The following is a 22181-nucleotide window of genomic DNA, read 5'->3' on the forward strand; positions in this document are numbered from 1 at the left end:
GGGTGGCCCTAGCTGTGGCTTCTGAGAGGGAAAAGGACAGTTAGGGACCAGTTGCTGGAAGGGCGCCCAGTGCCATCCTGGGTTTCTGGTTTTTTCTTTGCACAGCCGGATCCAGCTGGACGGGACATCTCCATCCGCCCTCTCCTGGAGCACTGTGAGAACACCCACATGACCATCTGGCTCGGCATCGTCTATGCCTACAAGGGGCTTCTCATGGTAGGTGCAGCGCGGGAGGCGAGGTACAGGGAAACCCTTCCCTGTCATACTCTCTCCTAGGGGCCTCCACCAACGTAAAAATAAAAGAGCCCCAGGACTAAGCACTTTCTCTATGCCAGGCCCCATGTCTGCCACACTTCTGCAGTTTCCATAACAACCCTATGAGATAGTACAATGTCCCCATTTCACTGATGAATACACTGAGGCTCTGTTTGCCCAGGGTCACTCAGCTAGTAAGTGGCAGAGTTGAAAATGAGGTTACCAGAGAGTAACCCCAAACAAAACCCGCGAGTGTGCCTCTGTCCGGCTGCCGCTGGGCCACTCCCGGAACGGCAGCCTTTGATCTCTAGCGCGTGTTCGCATCCCGAATTTCGCTGCATCTTCTAAATCCGTGGGAGGTTAGTGGATTCATCCGATTCTATAGATGAGGAAAGTAAGGCTCAGGGAGGTTAAGTGATTAGCCAGAGGCCATCTGGTAACCTCCAGTCCTGGAACCCAGCATTCTTTCCACTCTACTCATCTGTTAAAATCAAAGATCACATGCCAAGCCCACACGATCATGGAATTTCAAAGTTAGGAAGGACTTGAAAGGTCCCACCTTACCTTATCCCAGATTGATCCTTAAACCTTCTCTACACATCCGTGAAAACTGTGCCTCAATTTAAAATCCCTCTAGTGACAGGAGGCTGCTGCTGCCCCTCTTCACCTTTCTGCAGGAAAGTTAAGCCGCCATCTGCCTCTGGAAAATGGAGCCCTCTCCAAAAGTCACGTAAGCCGGGATTCTTTATGTCTCTCAAACACGTCCTCTGCTGCTGCTTCCAAAAACTGTTAGTGACTGATCCTGGGTCTTTCACGGGGCTACACTAGAAGAGCAGGTGTTAGGGGACCCTAGGCAAAGAACCCCCACTTCATACTAGTTGGGACCTTCTTGTGTTTCCATAGAGGTCCTTTGAGAACTAACTACTGGGCTGCCATCTGAGTCCCACGAGGTAATGACCAGGAGGTGCCCAGAATGTAAATGGGACTTGAAGACTGGCCTATGGTCCTAGGCTTGGAAAAGGACACACTCTGGGGACCTGGTCACCAGAGCTGTCAGAGACAGGTGGCACAGACCCGAGGGCAGATCCATCATTAGTAGGCAGAGGTACCAGAAGGCAGCCCCCTGATCTATGTAAGGAAGGATTTTGTTTAACAGAGCCATGTTCATGGATGTGATGGAGCCCCCTGGAAAGGAATGAGCTCCCTGTCACAGGAAGTGTGCAACATCCATGACTTGAGTTTACCCAGCCCTTGTTGAATAAAGAGAGTGAAACTACTCTTTCTAGGATCCCTTCAGCCTCCATGTTCTTGATCCTGACTCTGTGAAATTAGATTATGTGAATCAGATTGACTCTAAGCTGGATTCATCTGTAATGTTTTGGCCATTCATTATCTTCCCCACCTACTTCCAAAGGTGGCTGGAGATGGCTGTACCTCTTCCAGTAAAGCTAACACTTTCCATCAGATCATGTCAATGAAACTGTATTTGACAGCATAAATGCTTTACTGTTTTCAGTGTATACAAAGAACTGTCCACAGTGCTCCTGGCCCCAAGGGTTTATAACTGAAAGCCCCTCTCTTAGCCCCCCTGCTCTGGAACCTCAGTATCTCCGGGCTGGAAAGAACATGCACAGCCCTTAGGACCACTCTGCTGTCAGATGTTTCAGCATCTTTGAACCCCACTGACCACCATGAGCATCCCCAACAAGTGTTCTTCCACTCACTGCTTCCACACCTCCAGTGATGGGAAGCTCACCCCCTTCAAAGCAGCCTGTATCATCCATGAATGGTGTATTAGTTTCCTGTGGCTTCCATAACAAATTGCCACAAACTAGTGGCTTAAAAACAACAGAAATGCATTCTGTCACAGTTCTGGAGACCAGAAGTCTGAAATCAAGGCAGGGCTGTGCTCCCTCTGGCGGCCTTTGGGGAGAATGCATCCTTGTCTCTCCTAGGATCTGATGTCTCCAGGTGTTCTTTGGCTGGTGGCTGCCCTACTCCAGTCTCTGCCTCAGCCTTCATATGGCCTTCAAGTCGTCCTCCCTGTGTCTCTTAGAAGGACTCTTGTCATTTGACTTGGGGCCCACCAGGATGAGAATGCGTCATCTCAAGATCCTTAATTTTATCTGCCAAGATTATTTTTCCAAATAAGGTCACATTCACAGATTCTATGGATTGGGATGTGGACATAACATTTAGGACCACCATTCAACCCACTACAGATGCGTTGCTTTTCTAGGGATTTCTTTCTTATCCTCAGCTGAAATCGGCCTCGATGTAACCTGTGCTCATGAACCCTCACTGCTCTCCTTGAAGGCCCAAAAACAAGTGACTCTGTGTTTGCTTCTGGCACTCGTCAGAGACTTGTAGCCAACCACCAGGTCCCAGACTGGCCTGTGTTATGACTGATGGGGACTCTCGTGCTGGTTTGGTGGCCCACCTGCAGCACGGCGGAGAGGAGGCACGCAGACCCCCGTCGGAGGGCAGGAGTCCCGGCACCCATCCAGCCCTGACACGCACTGCTGTGGGACCCAGCGGGCCACTTTGCCTTCCCCAGCCGCTGCTTCTTCCCCTGTGAAACCTGGACAGCCATGCCCAGCGCCCTCGTGGGACTGCAGGGGCCTGAATTCGAGGGAACCAACACAGAGCAGGCTTTCACAGCTGTTGGCTTCATTTCTTCATTTGGTGTCTGCTTCCTGGGCTTCTGGTTCCCCATTTTAAAAGGAATTTTTTAAAAATAAATCAGTCTGGCCCTGGCTGGTTTGGCTGAGCGGTTAGAGCATTGGCCTACGGTCCAGAGAGACCCAGGATCGGTTTCCACTAAGGGCACGTACCTCAGTTGCAGTTTGTCCCCGGCCCTAGTTGGTCATGCGGGTGGCAGCCACTCAATGTGTCCCTTTCACGTCGATGTTTCTCTCTCTCTCTTCCTCTCTCTCCCTCCCACTCTATCTGAACAAAAAATGGAAAAATGTCCTCCAGTGAGGATAAAAAATAAAAATAAATAAATAAATAAGTCTGTGAGGTAACACACTAGGAGAGGAACAACCATGATTGTATAAAATAATACCAATTATAAAGTGCCTTTTAAATTCTGTACAGGACATTTCCATTTTTAAAATGCTTTCACATCCATCCTCTCATTTCATCTGAAAAGAAACCTGTGAGAGGGGCATTAGTATTCCCATTTCACAGATATTGAAACTGAGTTCCTAAGAGGTAAAGTGACTTGCCCAGAGTCACACAGCCAGTGGATAGCAGAGCAGATTCCAGACCATCCGGCCTTGTAAAAACCACCCTTCTACCACACAGCATTGTGCTGCCAAAGTAAAACCTTAAAACAGAGGCCCTCACTGTGATGCTAAGTGGCCCGCGCAGGTGTTGCATGCCCAAACTGCAGTGATGAGACCACAGGGAAGAGAGGCCTTGTGGGAAGGCCTCCTAGAGGTGCTGGGCTGCAGCAGAAGCCCCCGCACCAGTCAGCAGTCTTGGTCAGCTCTTCTTCCCACCCACACCATTTCTGCCCCGCATCCATCTGTACTTCCTTCTGCAGCCTGCCCCCCCTCCCCTTAGACCACCAGTGAAGAAAAACACTCAACTCCCTGCTTCAGATTATATTTGAGTTCTATCCTGCTCAATTCTGTTGGGAGATATTTGTTAAGAGTAGAGCTGCAAGTGAACAAAACAAACCCAGAATAAGAGTGGTTAAAGAAATAGTTAATTTCCCTCTCAAGTAAGCAATCTGGGAGAGAAGTGGGGGATCCCAGCATCTGAGCTTCTTGCATCTTGTGACCCCCATCTTCATCCCACTGCTTCCACGTGGTATTCTAAGATGACTTAGTGGTCCAAAATGGCTACTCAAGCTCCACCCATCACATTCCACTCCATCTATTAGGAAGGAGGAAAAGAAAACATCTTTCTTTTTCAAGACACTTCCCAGAACTTGTGCATACTACATGGCATTGTCCAGAACCTACACATGTATAGGCTAGGAAATATGGTCTCTACCCTGGGTGGTTATGTACATTGAGGGGTTAACAGAAGTTCCAGACACAGGGACTCTTCCTTGTATAGTAGAAAAAAGACTAGACTGAACTTCTAGAGACACAGTCCACTTTGCCACCATGTTGCTGTGTGGCCTTGGGCAAGCCCCTTCCTCTCTCTAGGCCTCAGTATTCTCTATAGAATGAGGGGAGATGGTTGAGATCATATCTGAAGTTCCTTCCCACTATGGCCTCTTGTTATTCTACCCATGAACCAGGGGTGGGGGTGAAGGAGAACCAAACTGCTGTAACATTCCCAATCTGCACCCCCAGACTCAAGCCAGGGTTATGAGTGGAGACAGGTGGTGACATCTGAAAGACTTGGCTGACAGCAAAGCCCCGGCCTCCTTCCCCTCAGTCCTCACTTCCCAAGTAACCCTCAGTCTGGTCGTTTCTCAGAACAGCGAGACTGTGCCTCCACGAGGTAACGACCATCCTCCCTTTCTGTTCACCGTTGCAGTTGTTCGGTTGTTTCTTGGCTTGGGAGACCCGCAACGTCAGCATCCCCGCTCTCAATGACAGCAAGTACATCGGGATGAGCGTCTACAACGTGGGCATCATGTGCATCATCGGGGCCGCCGTCTCCTTCCTGACCCGGGACCAGCCCAACGTGCAGTTCTGCATCGTGGCCCTGGTCATCATCTTCTGCAGCACCATCACCCTCTGCCTGGTGTTCGTGCCGAAGGTAGGCAGTGGCCCACCGCCCACCCTCACCGCCTGGCCTCTGGCCTCCGCCCCCGGCGTATGGGGATCACTGAGTTTCCTTCACTTTTTAAGTTTGACACATCCTTTTCTTTTCTTTTTTTTTATTTTTTTATCCTCACCTGAGGATATTTTTCCATATTTTGTACAGATAGAGTGGGAGGGAGAGAGAGAGAGAAACATCGACGTGAAGGGACACATCGAGTGGCTGCCACCCGCACGACCAACCAGGGCCGGGGACAAACTGCAACCGAGGTACGTGCCCTTAGCGGGAACCGAACCCGGGTCTCTCCGGACCGCAGGCCAACGCTCTAACCGCTGAGCCAAACCGGCCAGGGCCTTTTCTTTTCTTTTTAATGATGAACACAGTTCACATTGCAGAAAGCTTGGAAAGTGCAGAAGAGTAAAAAACAGATTTTTCAGAAGTCTCACATAGTTCCATCATCCAAAATAATCACTGTTAATGTTTCGTTTGTTGGGGGTTTTTTTACTGTTAATAGTTTTGGTGTTTCTTCCAGTGTTTTTTTAATACTTAGGCGGCGATGCTTTTTCCGACATAGCTGGAATGACAACACATGTATGACACATGTACTGCTCTGCAGTGTGCCTCTCACTTGATTGTGTGTCCTTTGTGTTTCTCCACGTGTATAACCGTCACTGAGGGAAAGTTCCATATTCGTTTGTCCCCTTGATCTCTTATTGGTGAGCAATGCATAACTTTTATTTCTACATAACACATTTTCCTGTCTCCTTAAGATAGAGCAGCACAAGTGGTATTAGTGGGTCAACAAGCAGAACCATTTTTAACAGCCACTCACATTTGTCATTCATCTGGAAAGCTGGCCTTCAGGACATCCTGAGACGTATTTTTCAGACCTCGTCCTACTCAGCAGCAGGCAGGTGAACCAGAGGCCTTGCCCTCTGAGGAGCCCCCGCGGCAGAGGCTCTTACAGGGGGAGCCTGACCTCTGGGTCTCAAGAAACGGACAGAGCAGGGAGGCGTTGGTGGCCAATGTGGGGGAGTGTCTGCTCGGAAAGGACAAGAGCAGAGGTCACTCAGGGTCCTTCGTCCCCTAGAGGCTGCCCATGATGCCCAGTCAGTCCCCAGCCAGTGCCAGCTCTGCCCTCAGTGCCTCTGGCCTGCACTCCTCCCTTCTCTGGTTGTCAACACCTGCCCAGGCTCCGGCCGACGCCACAGCTGCGCTCCGCTGCTCTCCATCCTGTAACAGATGCCAGCTGACTCTGGCCCAGCTCTGACCATGTCACTCTGCTCTGTCACCTCAGTAGATCCTCACTGCCCTCCTGGCTCCGGGATCAAGTCTCTGACACTGGGCTGCCTTTCAAGACCCTTCAGTCTCCTCCTGTCTCCCCAGAAATCCCTGTCCACCCTCCAAACTGTCCTTTTCCATAAGTGCGCCGAGCCCCAGGCCTCCCTGGGACGGCATATTCATATTCCCCCTGGGTTCCCATATCCTCAGCACCTGCCAGGCCTTCCTCAGAGCTCAGCCCCTCGCCTCTGGCCCACAGCGTCCTGGAGGTCAGGGGCCATGGCTCCCTCAGCCTGCGCTCCATTCCTGAGCCCAGAGCCTGCCTCAAACCAGAGATGTTTCTCCACTCAATGAGTAAGATCAGGGTTAAGTGGCAACATTTTCTCTTATATAGAAATATCTTTGTCAGCGACAGCCAGTCACTATTCTGCCCCAAGACTCGCCAAGGGTTCTAACAAGGAGAGGCCTTCACTGTTCTCCACCTCACTGCTCCCCAACTTCCGGCTCACTGTCCACACGGCTCAGGCCTGAGGCAGAGCGGGCCCAGCAGGAGCCAGGCCTGCGGGGCTCTAGGTGGGCTCCGCAGAGTGCCTGGGATGCCGGAAGGAGAAACAGGGTCAGGAGACCAGACTTCTACAGACAAGGAAGGAAACCAAGGCTCCGCGAGAAGGGGCCTGCCTCAGGTCACACACGAGCAAAGGGCAGAGACAGTCCTGAGCCCAGGGCTCTGGACTCCCAGCTGTGTCCTCTCTGTGACCCCCTGCTGCCTCCAGTGCAGGGCCTGCGGGGAGGGCCTGGATGGAGAGGGGAGGGAGGACCCCGGGGTTTTCTTCTCTCTTTTTTTTTAATCCTCACCTGAGGACATTTTTGTTCAGATAGAGTGGGAGGGAGAGAGAGGAAGAGAGAGAGAGAGAGAAACATCGACGTGAAAGAGACACATCGAGTGGCTGCCTCCCGCACGACTCCAGCCAGGGCTGGGGAGGAATCTCAACCAAGGTCCGTGCCCTTGGCCTGAGTCAAGCCCGCGGCTCATTGGTTTGTGGGCCGATGCTCTAACCAGAGCCAAAGCGGCCAGGGCGCGTGGTTCTCTTCTCAAACCCACCTTTGTCCTTTCAGCTTATCACTCTGAGAACAAACCCAGATGCAGCAACTCAGAACAGACGCTTCCAGTTCACTCAGAATCAGAAGAAAGAAGATTCTAAAACGTCCACCTCCGTCACCAGCGTGAACCAAGCAAGCACATCCCGCCTGGAGGGCCTGCAGTCCGAGAACCATCGCCTGCGAATGAAGATCACAGAGGTACTGCCAGCCGGGGCCCTGTCCTCCCATCTGCATCCCTGTGCCCGGTGCAGGGGCTCAGAGCTGCCGCTCCCACATCTCCTCCAGCACATCCCTGCATCACGGCTGCGCATCCCATGCACTGTCGCAACAGCTGCAAGAACCAGGGGAACGTGAGCTAGACAGAGGCTGTGAGTCAGAATCTGGCAGGAGTTTATTGCCCACCTGGCCCAAGCTCCTGGTGTCCAGCAATGCCCTGATTCAAGACGTCCCCAGAAAGAAAGGTGTTCTTAGAGATGTTTAACTTCCAGATTACAGCAGTGAGCTGGAAAAACTCGGTTCTACACCTTCTGTGTGTCTCCTTTACTACTCATATGAACCCTTCACTCCTGACACTTCTGGTCACCAAACATGTGGGGGAGGTTTTCCCACACCAAGCAATTCTCTGTGACACCTGCTGGGTGTCCTACTATGTAGCTCAGCTCTAACACTATCTACCTGGAGACAGTGTCAGATCCCACGGGTTAAAGGCTCGGTCCCACAACACAGCTCCCACCCACACCAATCACGAGTAGTAGGTCCCCAGGTTACCCTCAACTTCTGTCCAATTTAGCTATAACGGAGGGCCCCACAATCCCCTCTTCAGGCTCAGATAATTTGCTAGAGCAGCTCACAGAACTCAGGGGACACGTATGTTGACCAGTTTATTAAAGGGTCTGATAAAGGATACAATGAACAGCCAGATGAAGGGACGCACAGGACAAGGTCCGGGAGGGTCCCAAGCACAGGAGCTTCTGCCCATGGACTTAGGGCGCGTCCTTGGCCCAGTGTGGATGTGCATGCCAGCCTGGAAGCGCTCCAGACCCTGTACTCTGGGATTCTGAAAGAGGCTTCCTCACACAGGCATGATCCACCTTAAGTCCGTTTTCAGCCCTTCTCCCTTCTCAAGAGAATAGGAGCAAGGCTGAAAAGTTCAAGCTTCTAGTCATGGCTTGGTCTTTTGATTGACCAGCCCTCCTCATCCAGGAGCCCACCCAGAGTTGCCTCATTAAAACAAAAAACACACCTGTCGCACAGGAAATTGTAAGGGTTTCGGGAGCACTGCGTCAGAGACCCAGGCGGCAGAGGACGCATTATACCTCCTGTTACTTCCCAAGCAGATGCCTAGCTGGGTGCTCCCCTCCACTTTTCACTCTTCCCAACACGCCCTGTAATCACCTACATTACACAATGCACCACAAGAGAGGAGGACGTGCAGAGAAACTTTCAGGGAAGAGAGCCGGCTGCAGCCGACCTCACTTCCTCCTGAAGGTCTTGAACTAGTTCTTGAATAATTCAGAGAGGCCATGACCAAATTCTTTTGTGCCCAAGCCAAACCTCAAATTCTGGACTTTTTATACCAGGGAGGGGAAACCAAATTACCTCCTTCTGTCCAGCCCTCCCTTTGGGTCCAGGGCTATGCCACTTGGGCCATGTGCTTAATGGAGGAATTCTGATTCAATGAGACAGGAGGGGAACAAAGGACAGTGTGTGGGTCAGGATACTGGCTAAGTCGCTATAACAGAGGCCCCAAATCTAGTGGCCCAAAGAGAATATACATTATTTCTCTCTCACCTAATGGTGCTAAGGAGAGAGGCCCAGATCGGCAGGCAGCTCTGCTCCCCGAGGTCCTTGCCGGATGAGACTCCCTCGGCCCTGGTTGCCGGCCGCTCCCGAAGGGATTTGTCTTCCTTGGTAGTGCCGTTAAAGCCAGGGGGTGGCACAGCCCGCTCTCAGGGTCAGGAAGGAAAGAAAAAGGAAACCCATGCAGGGGGGTGCCTTTTAAGCAAGTGATACAAAATTGTACACATTTTGGGTTCGCTCTAGTTGCTTTGACAAGAATGTGCATATCACACTTAGCCCCGGGGGAGGCTAAGGGTCCCAAGGAAGAAGTGAGATGTAGGGTTGCCAGATTAGATACAGGATGCCCAGTTACATTATTTTATTTTATTTTTATTTTTATCCTCACCTGAGGACATTTTTGCATTTATCTTCAGATAGAGCAGGAGGGAGAGAGGGGTGAAGAGAGAGAGAGAAATATCTATGTGAGAGAGACACATCGACTGACTGGTTGCCACCTACACGACCCCAACAGGGGCCAGAGACAAACTGCAACTGAGGTACGTGCCCGTAGCGGGAACCGAACCCAGGACTCTCTGGTCCACGGGCCAATGCTCTAACTGCTGAGCCAAACCAGCCAGGGCCCCAGTTACATTTTAATTTCAGACAAACACCCAATCATATTTTTATTTTTATTTTTTTTTATCCTCACCCGAGGATATTTTTCCATTTTTTGTACAGATAGAGTGAGAGGGGAAGAGAGAGGAAGGAGAGAGAGAAACATCGACGTGAAGGGACACATCGAGTGGCTGCCACCCGCACGACCAACCAGGGCCGGGGACAAACTGCAACCGAAGTACGTGCCCTTAGCGGGAACCGAACCCGGGTCTCTCCGGACCGCAGGCCGACGCTCTAACCGCTGAGCCAAACTGGCCAGGGCCACCCAATCATATTTTTAGTATAAGTGTGTCATGTACAGTATTTGGGATATACTTACTCTAAACACGGATTCCTTATTGTCTGAAATTCCGTGGTGACTGGCATTCTGTGTGTTTAGCTGCTGTATGTCCACCTGCTAACTGCTGTGAGCCCCTGCCGTGGGCTCTGGAGATAGGGCCCTCTACCTGCCCCCGGAGCAGAGTAGGAACGGTTTCTGTCCCTCGACTTCCACGTGCACACCCCAGCAATGAAGAGTTCACTCCATTTAGGAAACCCCAAATCCAAGCCACTGTCAAACCCTGACATGTTGGGTTCTCTTTCCTGAAATGGAGCCACAGTCTGGCTTCCGGGTGCTTTGACCTTAGCCTTACCATTCGAGTCACACAGAAAGGTCTCTCTCACCTCCTCCACCTGGAAACTCACTAACAGTGTGTGGCTGTGCTCTCGACAGCGGTACGGCGCTTTACAGTTTGTGGGTCTCCTCCCTTATATTGTAGTAGGATGCCCGCTACCCTCCCCAACTACCATCCACTCCCCAACATACATTCCCCAAGCTTCTCGGGGACTGAACTGCCCCGGGCTTGCATCTGGTGTTTATATAACCTGAGGGTGCCAGGGGTCTGTCCTGCTCAGCTCCTCTGAAGGCACCCTACTGACCTGAGTCTCATGACAGTGTGAGGCTCAGAGCTGACCAGTCCTGTGATCTGTTCCACCCCCACACCAAGGGTTCTGCTAGGATCGATAGTAACTACAGTAATAGTAGTATAGGAGTAGGTTACTCTTATGTGTCAAGCACTGGGATGAACTTTTACTGTATTATCTCATTTAATCTTCACAAGAACCCTGTGAGGCAGGTACTGTTATTACCCCATTCTACAGATGAAGGTACTGAGACTCGGTTCTCACCGGCCAGCACACAGCCGGTAAGGAGCAGCCCTGGGTTTGCCCGGAGGCTTGTCCAGCTTCAGAGCCTGTGCTGTGATGCTCCCCCCACCTTCCTGGGCTATTCCATCAGGCACAAGCCTGCACTGACACATCATTGCAACGCCCAGGCCCCTCTCATCACACTTCCTCCTGGAACAAGAGCTGACAGGGGCCCTCTGCATCTCTTCCCCAGCATGCAGCAGCCCCGCTGGCTCTCAGTGCCCTCCCAAAGCCAGCCTGAGGCCCAGCCCTGTGACCCTGTGAGCCACTTCTTGGCTCTCGAGGCCTGCAGCCCGGGCTGGGGCAGGGGCTGGGCCAGAGTTCTGACTCAGCTGGAGCCTTTGTCTTCCAGCTCGATAAAGACTTGGAAGAGGTCACCATGCAGCTGCAGGACACGCCAGAAAAGACCACCTACATTAAACAGAACCATTACCAAGAGCTCAATGACATCCTCAGCCTAGGGAACTTCACGGAGAGCACAGGTAAGAGAAGGTGGAGCCCCTAGAACGTGGGGGCCTGGTCTCAGACACCAACCATCAACCTTCCATTTTACAGGTGAAGAAACAGAGGTCAGAGAAGGACGGACTGGTCTGAGGTCATACAGGCAGAGCTGGGGCTTCTGCCTCCCAGACCTTTGGGCTCCAGTTGCCCCTGTACACACGTGGCCAGCATTCCTGGTGTTCTGATTGGTTCAGGAATGTTTCTCTTTCTCTCTCTCTCTCTCTCTCTCTCTCTCTCTCCTCCCTCCCTCCCTCCCTCCCTCCCTCTCTCCCTTCCCTTCCACTTAATCTAAAAACCAAAGAATTTATATGCATATATGCATAACCAATGGACACAGACAATAGTTTGGGGAAATCAGGAGGGGGTGGGAGCAGGAAGGAGGAAGTCAATGAAGGAAAAAATAGGGGACATCTGTAATACTTTCAACAATAAAGATTTTTTTTTAATCATTGGAAAAATATCCTCGGGTGAGGATTAACAACAACAAAAAAGAACCGACACCAAATAGTTAACAGTATCCACCTGTGTGGAAAGGTGGGTGAGAAGCGAATCTTTTACATTTCATTTTATATATTTCTCTATTGTTTGCATTTTTATTAGCATATATTCATTTTTGCAATAAAATTAAATTTTAAGTCGATGAAAAAGATCTTGTTTCTTTTATTCTTATTATAGAATAAGTAGTCTTATAAAATTAACAATATATAAATTATTAATTATAATTAATTTTATTATACATAATATAATATATATTAGTATGTAACTAATCCATTATTACTGGACAAATTAGGATTAGTTCCAAGTTTTCAATATTGTAAACAATACTGATTTGAACATTTTGTATGTATCTTCACACAGATCCTTAATTATTTCCTTAGGAAAATTCCCAGAAGTGGAAATTCTGAGTGAAAGATATAAACACTGTCTATAGTGTTTGATGCTCATTTTGATGCCCAGAAAGGTTGTGTCAATTTAAACTCCCACCAGAAGTTTACTGTTATTACTCTTTTCAATTCTTGGAAAGTATATGTTGGAGGTATTGTCTCTGTCATCACATTCCTATGCACCAGTGACAAGGGCCTTCATATTAAACCTCTAATGTCAAGCTATGTTGCCTACATCGGTTGACCTGATTTCTCCCTCTTTTGTTCATGGAGAAAAGGAGGGCACAGGTAGGAGAAACATCTGTAACAAAAATAAATTAATAAAATAAAAATTAGATAAAGTTGAAAGGTAAGAAGTTGAAGAGGAATTAAAGCAGAATAAATTAGAAATATTATTTTCTGTAACACTGTAAATGTGCAATGATATATTCTCCATAATAAAGAGTACAATCATAGTTGAAAAGTAAATAAATAAATAAATACATAAATAAATAAATAAATAAATAAATAAATAATCATTAATGCTAAGAAGAAAAAAAAAGGAGGGCACAGGGCACCCCATACACATCTCCAGCACGCCACTTCCACCCCTGGGCGGAGTCCTCGGCTCCCTGCCTTGGTCCCAGGAAAAGCTGCTGAAGAGGCCACAGCTTGGACAATGCATGGGGATGCTGGACTCTTTTGCGTTCTCTCTCCTGGGGCAGCATCCTAAAAAGACTGCATTATCGATTTCTTTAAATCAAGTTAATATAACATGTTGTAATGTTGTTTTGCCTTCAGATGGGGGAAAGGCCATTTTAAAAAATCACCTTGATCAAAATCCCCAGCTACAGTGGAACACAACAGAGCCCTCACGAACATGCAAAGATCCCATAGAAGATATCAACTCCCCAGAACAGTAAGTACCTTCTCCTTAAGAATTACTGCCGAAGAGTTCATGACGCCTACAGAACGGTTTGCAGTTTACCATGCACCGTGTTTCCACGTGCATTATTTTATCGGAACTCCACCGCATTCCCATGATGCAGGTCAGATGACAGTGCTCATTGTACAGATGAGAAAACTAATATTCAAAAAAGGGAGGTGACTTGCCAAAGCTCACCCAGTTGCTAAGTGCAGGAGATAGGGTTTGAACTCAGGTCTGTCTAATATCAAATCCCATGTTCTCCACTGTAGCACGCTGCCTTTGTTATGTATACATCTTAATCTTGGTGAGTGCATTTATTTACTGAGATCTACTATGTGCCAGACACAGCAGTAAAGAAAACAGACAGAAATCCCTCCCTTCATGGAGCTACCAATCTATCTGGTAAGACAATAACTTAATTAGCAAAGCAAAACCTAGTATGTTAAATGATGATGCTTTGGAGAAAAATAAGGCAGGGGAGGGGCTAGGAGTATAATTTTAAATAGAGTGGTCAGAGAAGAATAAATGAGAAGGTAACATCGAAACAAAGACCTGGACATCTCAGTTCGCTTTGTTCCCAGTGGTAGTTTTTCCCAGCTCACAGCGGATTGGAGGCAGAGACTAGAAATGTCAACCCATGCCCTGGCCGGTTTGGCTCAGTGGTTAGAGCGTCGGCCTATGGACCAGAGAGACCCGGGTTCAGTTCCTGCTAGGGGCATGTACCTCAGTTGCAATTTGTCCCCAGCCCCTGTTGGGGGTCGTGTGGGTGGCAACCAGTCGATGTCTCTCTCACATCGATGTTTCTCTCTTTCTTCTCCCCTCTCTCTCTCCTGCTCTATCTGAAGATAAATGCAAAAATGTTCTCGAGGATAAAATATTAAATTAAATAAAATAAAGAAATATCAGCCCTGCAAGTTGGCCCCTGGGAAGTGACTAGCGATGAGGAACCAGCAAAAACAGCTGAATCACCAACGGCCATGTCATTTGGGGCCATTCAGTGTTAGAGCTACTAGCCTCTCAACCCAGTTAGCTCCCAGGCTCACTGGCTTCTAGTCAGAACAATTACTGATGGTTATATGACATGCGTCAGCAGTTTACCTGTCAGTTCCCCACACTAGATTGTCAGCACATTGACTCAGGTAAGATATGGGTCCTTCAAAATTCCCCTGGACTGAACACAGCGCCAAGTAGGTTCGTGGCAAGTGTCTGCTGAATGAATGAAAACGTAAACAGGATCCCACTAGACAGCAGAATTCTGTGGCTCTGACAACTGGACAGATGCCCACCTTGTCCAGGTAGATGGCCCTGCCGGAAATGCTCAGACGGGGCACCCTTTCCCAGGTCAGAGTTTATTCTTCAGATTCCTTTTCTTGAACTCTTTGTTGACACAATCTTGCCTGAAGGAATCAATCATAGTTGACATTACAAAGACTTGACTTTAATTTCAAAATGAAATCTCCAACACCCCTATCTCATGAGCACCTGTGAGGTATCTCTTGGGAGAAGCCCTCAGGCCAACAGGTCCTTAGGGAGTGGGGACAGCCAGCCCTGCATTTGTCCCCAACCATCTCAGATCCCCACTAGTGCCCTACTTACAGTCCGGGGCACAGCCCCTCTGTCAGGATGAGGCAGCCCCTGTGCATTGATTGGCCTCCCCCACAAAGCTCTATAGTTTAACAGAAGCAAGAGTCCCACCTTGCTTTGTTTCTGGCTTTGTTTCTGTGGGCAAGTTACATAAACTCATCTTTACAATGGGAAGACTACTTTTGCCTACTGGGTCTTTGTGAAGATCTGGCATTTCGTCCCCCCTGCATGGCCCGGCACTGGGGACACAGAAGGACTGAGAACACAGGGAGTGCAACCTCCCGGCTGCCATGGAGAAGTGCACAAAGCTGAGCAGAGCAGGGGCCGCAGCCTGCACACACTCCCCCACAGCAACCTTTCTACCAACTAGGGTGACTTCCTGACCTCCTGCTGGTGGTCATGGTGAAGGCTGATGAGAAGGGGAGCGCAGAGGTGTGGCAGTAGAAGGGAGTTGGAAGGCAGCTCCCTTTCCACTCTGTCCTTCATCGGTCCCATAAACTGTCCCCCTGGCTCTGGTTTTTCTGGCTGCGTCTCAGAAATTTACCGAGGGTTCTGGGTGCTCGGAGGACGAATGGGCTCACTCCCTGGGGAGTTAGCACAAAGAAGAGGACACTTGAACTGGATCTTGAAGGAGAAGCAGTTCGTCAGATCAGGAAGTAAACCAAGGTTCCCTAGGCTGGGGAAACGGCGCTTGCAAAGGCAAGGAAAGTGGCCAGGAGCAGTGCTTTGGGGAAATAGCTGCCAGAGGGTAGAGTGTACAGAGAGAGGGGGTAGAAGATGCAACTGGAGAACTGGAAGAGACAGATCTTAGAGAGCCCCTGAATGTCCTATCTCCATGTTGAAAATGTAATGCTAGTCACCAAAGAAGCTGAAAGCCCAGGAAGGAAACTACTGGAATTGGCCCAGCAAGGAGGGCTGAGGTCCTGGGCAAGGCAGGGAGGCAGAGCCAATGGGGAAGGACGCGTCAGCTGGGAAAGCTTTCAGGGATGGAACCCAAAGCCAAGCCCATGTGGAGGCTTGCAAGCGTAGAGAATGAGAACTGTCTGTGTTTGCAGGAAGCCTGGTGCTTAGGGATAACCAGAAGCCCAAGGAGCATCCTCTTTGCTTATAATGTCTCCCTGGTTATTCCCAGGGTGGTGCTTGGCACAGGCAGGCTTGCATTAAATACCTGCTGGATGGGTGAATGGTCAGAGGATAGGATGGACAGATCTTGAATTCAGATAAAACAGCTTCTACCATCAGCCTCTTCGTCAAAGCGAGTCCAAAGAGCTTTCTGGTGAGCAGCCAGATAGCCTCCGTTAATGCTCCTCCCTCTCTTCTCTCCCTGCCACAGCATCCAGCGCCGGCTGTCCCTCCAGCTCCCCATCCTCCACCACGCCTACCTCCCGTCCATCGGAGGCGTGGACGCCAGCTGTGTCAGCCCCTGCGTCAGCCCCACCGCCAGCCCCCGCCATAGACATGTGCCACCCTCCTTCCGAGTTATGGTCTCGGGCCTGTAAGGGTGGTAGGCCTGGGGCCAGGGCCTCCCCCGTGACAGAACCACACAGAGCAGAGGTGTCTGCTGCAGGAACACTGTCAGATCTGGCTGCGGAGAAGCTGGGCGCCATGGCTGGCCTTGCAGAACTGCTCGGATGGCACTCAGGTGGACAGGATGGGGCACACTTGGCACCTGACCTCGGGCCTTATTTGTGAAGTTTTTATTCTTTCACAAAGAAGAGGAATGGAAATTACTTCTTCCTTAATGTCTGCAAACAGGAGGAACTAGGATATTTGAAACTTTGACAAAAACCCTAGACAAGGAAAGAGTCACTGGAACTCCAGCTGGAAGTCACTGCACAGCCTTGAGAGAGAAAGGGCTGCTGGAGAAATGTCCTCTGCCTCTGCACACGCATCACTGGCTGTGCCCCGTCCCCTCCCCCCCAGCCCTTCTCCGCTCTGGGGAAGGAGGTAGGCAGGGCAGCTGCCAGTCCAGCCAACCCCAGCCTTCCTGGAACAGGGGCCTGCCGGAAGGGCAGCCAGGCACAGCTCTGCGCCAGGTGGCCCAGGGCTGGGGTGCTGGAGCGGGCTGACTCCCATGCCTCCCGGTGGGACCTCACTCTCTGATAAATGCCACACATTAACACAATAACACTCGTTCTGGACTGCGGGGATTTAGGGCACGTCACTGCAGACATACTCTGCAGCATTCACCGACAGTCGGTCATGCACCCACCACGTTGGCCATGTCCCTGTGTTCGCATCAGGTGTTCCCAGTAATAAGGGGGGCCACCTGAGGTAATCATGGAATGTCTGCTCCCAGCATACACAAAACAGAAAGATTGTGCACTTTAACCTCTCTCATCAGGGCCCAAGGGCTTGCCGGGTTGTTGTTTTTTTCCACTGACTTTGTTTCTGACCAAAGTGAATCATGGGCATTCTTCTTCTAGAAGGCATCCCTGTACTCGTAGGGAAGAAGTTGCTAGCCGAGGGCTCTCTCCGCTTCCAGAAGGCAGCCTTCAGTCCAGACAAGCTGTGCCCATGAGATCACAGGGGTGATCAGTCAGCACACTGATTCTCATTCATAAGATCACTCTTCCCTTGTAGTTGAACCCCAAAGAGCACTGGCCTGAGAGTAAGACACACCTGGGTTCAAGTCCTCATTCCACTGCTGACTCCCTCCATGACCTTGGGCAAGTCACCAGTGTCTCTCTGAGCCTCAGTCTCCCCTGAGTTGGGGTTGAAATAATTCCCATCCTGCCTACCTCACAGGGTCACTCTGAGGATCAAAACTCGATCTCGTGCAGGAAAGCTTTGTACCAGACAGTGAAGCAGCCCTGATCCATGAGGTATCAGGATGACCATGACCTTCAGCCCTCACAGCAGCCAGGGGAGTGGCCCAGAGAAGCTCATAGCACAGCTCTCTCCCAGGATCAGCCGGCTGAAGAGAGTCCCCTATGACTTGTGACATTCCTAGACAGGTTCATTCTTTGCTAAAGAAAGGCCTGAATGACAACGTCCAGGACATCTGCACAACTGAGCAGCCGCTCATTCCCTAAAGAAACCTAATGGCAGCTTCCATAGGCAGGCAATAATCTCTTCCCAGACCACTGAAGTCAGAATATGCTGCTGTCACCACCAGGCTTTGACAAAAGGGCCCATGGGCATCTTACCATCGCCAACGTTTCAGAACACCCTATTTCACGTAGCATAGCTTTCCTCTCCCCTCCCCCAAAGAGAGGTTATGGAGGTACTGTAGCTTTTAGGGAAAAAAAAAAATGTTAACACATCACAGGTCAAGTTGAAGTCATTGTCTGTTTAGGCACTAAAAATTGGTGTTGTTACTCACTGTGTATTACCAGTATTTACTTGCTTTCTTGATTTCACCAAAATCCGATTTAATTTAAAGGGCCACCTTAATTTTTCAAAGAGAAAGAAACAATTCATTGTACATAATGTACACACACACACACACACACACACACACACACACACACACAAATACCTGTAGAAATATTATTCCAGCATAGTAAGGGGAAAAGCAACAAAAGTATTGGGCCGTCGGAGGTGAGTGTGTGCGTCTGTGACCCATTGTGACTCCTGAACGTGCAGTCTTCTAGGTTAACCCACAAACTACATTCTCTGTCTTAATGATACTGTAGGTTCACCCATTTTTTTAATTTCCCTGCAAATAACAAGACCCACAGAAGTGACTCTAGCTATTTAACGGTCTGTTCTTTTATACGCAGCAAATACACCGCACATTTCCGAAAAGGCTTCAGCCTGAAGGTGTTTTCCAATGATGTTAGTGCACAAATGCTTTAAATTAGACTGGAACTGCCAGAATCAAATGTAAATGAGGAATTTCTCGTACCCCTATTGCATGGTATCAATTTTTAATAAATTGTTGCAAATTTGTTTTTATGGATAAAGGGGGAAAACTGTCATCTTTAATGCTGACTCTTAAGCCCAAAATGCAGGTAATTTCAGGCCGAAGTCCTCTGCTCAGAAACCCAAGGGATAGCTTGGGGTCGCCCGCTCAGCACTGTGCCTCCTTCAGAAGCTGCCCTCCCTGCCTTCTGCGAGAGGATCAGAGCAGCCCTGTTACCATGTGACCCAGCTTCTGGCCACAGGTGAGGGATCCAAAGTGGGAACCTGACCTGAGCTGGGCCAGTAAGTCTCTTCCCCAGGATTCCTCCTCGTGGAGAAATGTAGTCGGCCACAGATGAGAAAAATGAAGTCCACACAGAGAGAAACAGGATTAAGAGGTGGGTGCTGATGGTGTCTGAGTCCCCAGACAGCTGATCCTGAGGGCCAGCAGCACCTGAGCCTTCCCATGGTGGGATGTACAGGCCTTCCTTGGAATCTCAGTTCCTCCAATAAATCACTTTTTGTCAGGGTTAGTTCAAGTTCAGTTCCCATCACTTGCAACCAAAAGGTTCCTGACTAATCCAGAAGCCTCACTGCCCCCACCCACCCAGCCCTGACTCACCCTCCAGGCCATGACAGCCTGTGAGATTGGGTCCCATGCTCCTTCCCAACCTCACTACTCGCCTCCCCCTGGACCCTATAGACTGTTAGCACTTCCTCCATCATGCTGACTCTCCACCTGCAGCTCCATCTCAAATCCTCCTCATTCTTCAAGGTCCCCGGCAAAACACCATTCTAGAATCCCCGGCATGAAATCCTCTCCCTGTTTTCTGTGCTGAGGATGCTGACCCTCTGTCACGGTACATGGTGTGTGTTCACACTGGTCCTCCTCCCCACCCGGGACCATGAGCTCCCTGAGGATGAGGGTTGCATCTGCCTCCTCCATGTCCCACTAAGCATCAGGCCCTCCCATTAACCCAGAACAGGCTCTGATGAAGCTTCAGTGGAACTGAACATGTTGGCTGAGGCATGCCCATATTTGTTGCTGGGTCTGGAAGACTGAGCAAGAGCAAAAGGCCAAAGCAGGCTACATAGGCCCGAGGCCATGTGACTGGGTACAGGCCCCAGAAGTAGGGGTACTAAACCTGTAGACTTCACCGGAAGGCTAGTTCCGGGCTGGAGCTTTCTAGAGCCTGGGATCCTCAGTGGTGAGCCCGCCAAAGAGCAGGCCCTGAGAGAGCCCTGCTCCATACCACCTATTATATAGCCCTCCAACATGATGTAGGCTGTTCAAGGACTGGAAACAGGTCCACCAAGGAAGAGGAATTCCCAGAGTCATCTAATGAATCGTGGCAAAAGCGGGAACAGAACCAGAACCCTGATTGGTCTTTCTATCTGACCTAGACTTACAGAAATTCAGAGCTAAGAAGGACCTGAGAGGTCTTGTGCAACCCCTCATTTCACAGGTGGGGAAGCTGAGACCCAGTAATAAGAGACAAGGTTAAGCAGAAGGTCCTGAGTGGACAGGCATGGAACCCAGATGTCCTGACTTTGAGACACCAGCTCTTTGATCTCAAGTCCATTTCATCATACCTGACCCAGAATCACAGTAGAAAGAACCACCATGGTGGGAAGACACTATGAAATGGAGACATTTCTCTGCTGCCTTGGATCTGGAGAGAGCTTCCTACTTCCTCAATAAATGTGGAATCAACTGGTGAAAACACCTGACCTCGCCTCTTAGCATATCTGAAAGGGAGAAATGCGCAAAGGGTTGAAGGAAATCCTCCTTACCGTCATCACTAAAGCTGTTCCTGTCTTGCCTGGCTTTGAGGACAGGCCTGTGTTAACTGAAATCAACAGGAAAGGCCCAGAGAGCAGTGTTGCACGTTGTTCTTTTCTAAAGGGTTCTCTTTGTCTTCCTTCATTTATGGCTGGCTCATTTATGAGGTAAAAAGAAAGACAATTTCTCAGCCTCAAAAAGAAGCATCCTAGAGTTGAAGCCCTTTGAGGAAACCTGCCTGGGGGTCTCCTCACCCTGTTCTGGGAAGAAAACCCTGAGATCTGCTCTGAGGGAGGGTGGGAAGAGGCTTCTGGAAACAGCAAGCATGGAGCACCAGCCAGTTCCCTGTGCTCATCAGTTTCTGCTCTACAGGAATCCTCCTGGGATCCAGCTCTAAAGGCCTAGAAGCCAGTGACGGGGCGAGGAGGTGGTGCTGAGTTTAGAAAAGACAGAGACTGGTGGCCACTGGCTAACTACCCTGTCTGTGGAGCCTGGTTCCCACCCCTCCTCTGGAAGCACAATCTGGAGGGACTTTCTCCCATCCCTGGACACAGGGATTGGCTCAGAAATATGCTCATTACCATAAGTCAATCAGAGCCTTTCACAGGGTATCCTGTCAGAGTTTTCACGAGGTCTGAAATCTTGTCCTCTACCTGGAGAAAAGTGAAAAGAGGGAAACTGAGCTCTGGTGATATTTGGATTCAAGGGCCAGCAATGCCTAAAGATACCCTTGAGCCTCTTGGTTTTGAGCTAATATGTCTCTTTATCTGGTTATAGAGTAGTAGATTTCTGTCATTTAAAACCAAAAGAAATCTGTGAAAATCATGAGGCCTCCACATGAGCACTCATTTTTGTCCAAAACCTTTGAGAGTTCTGCCCTCCTCTCTTCCCCTCATTCTGAGGAGACATTTGGAAACGACTTCCCTTTCCCACACATATCGCTGAGTAGGGAGGATGAGTAGGGAGGTGTGGGGGCCTAAGAAGCCTCACGAGGCTAAAGAAGGGTCAGTGGGCCAGGATGAGGACCACAGGACCGGCACCAAGCTGTGTACACCCAGGAAGGGGCCTATGTCTGTTCTGCACTCTCTGTCCCCTGCCTGTCCCCCACACCGCCTTGGCTGGTCATACCTGGCTTGGCCCTGAGGAACAGGATTTGTGAGATCCTGGGCGGTAGATGATTAACACATTCTCTTAAAGAGAACATTAGTCCCTCTCCTACCTCCATCCCACTCTTAAATCCCCTGGCAAGTACCCCAGGCTCACTCAGTCATGCCTGGTCTGACCTTGGGGTGGTCCAAGGGAGGTTCAACCTAGAAATGACAATTCACTGCCTGGTTCCTCCAGGTTTCACTTCCAGGAGCTCCAAGGCCCCCATAGAGCCCCCTGAGTCCCTGCCCTGTGTCAGGGCCTGTGCTGGACACCAGGGGAACAGCAGTGAACAGGACACAGGTGTCAAGAAGCTCACAGACTAATGGGGAGACAGGTGCATAAAGAGGAAATGACAGTAGTATGTGATAAGCACCTGGCTCAGAATGGGGAGCCAGAGACTATCCTAGAGGATGTAACCTCCATACAGGGCTGGCTTCATGGGCGTGTGACCTGAGTAGTCTCAAGAATCCCATACTTGACTTAATGCTCTGCTGTTGCTGTTTTGACATTCTTAATAACTTTT

The 22181-nt window shown here is 49.9% G+C and overlaps 1 protein-coding gene across 1 annotated transcript in view; it reads left to right on the forward strand.

Annotated features, from left to right (window-relative positions):
• Positions 1-17220, forward strand: part of GABBR2 (gamma-aminobutyric acid type B receptor subunit 2) — a 342974-nt gene extending 325754 nt beyond the window's left edge. The window contains exons 14-19 of the mRNA XM_036261795.1: positions 106-216; positions 4756-4980; positions 7381-7563; positions 11357-11486; positions 13170-13287; positions 16214-17220. Of these exons, the coding sequence (XP_036117688.1) occupies positions 106-216; positions 4756-4980; positions 7381-7563; positions 11357-11486; positions 13170-13287; positions 16214-16379 (933 nt within the window). The 3' untranslated portion in view covers positions 16380-17220. The remainder of the gene's footprint in view (positions 1-105; positions 217-4755; positions 4981-7380; positions 7564-11356; positions 11487-13169; positions 13288-16213) is intronic.
• Positions 17221-22181: the final 4961 nt, after the last annotated feature.

The sequence above is a fragment of the Molossus molossus genome, unplaced genomic scaffold (assembly GCF_014108415.1).
Source record: "Molossus molossus isolate mMolMol1 unplaced genomic scaffold, mMolMol1.p scaffold_m16_p_14, whole genome shotgun sequence".
Lineage (NCBI taxonomy): Eukaryota > Metazoa > Chordata > Mammalia > Chiroptera > Molossidae > Molossus > Molossus molossus.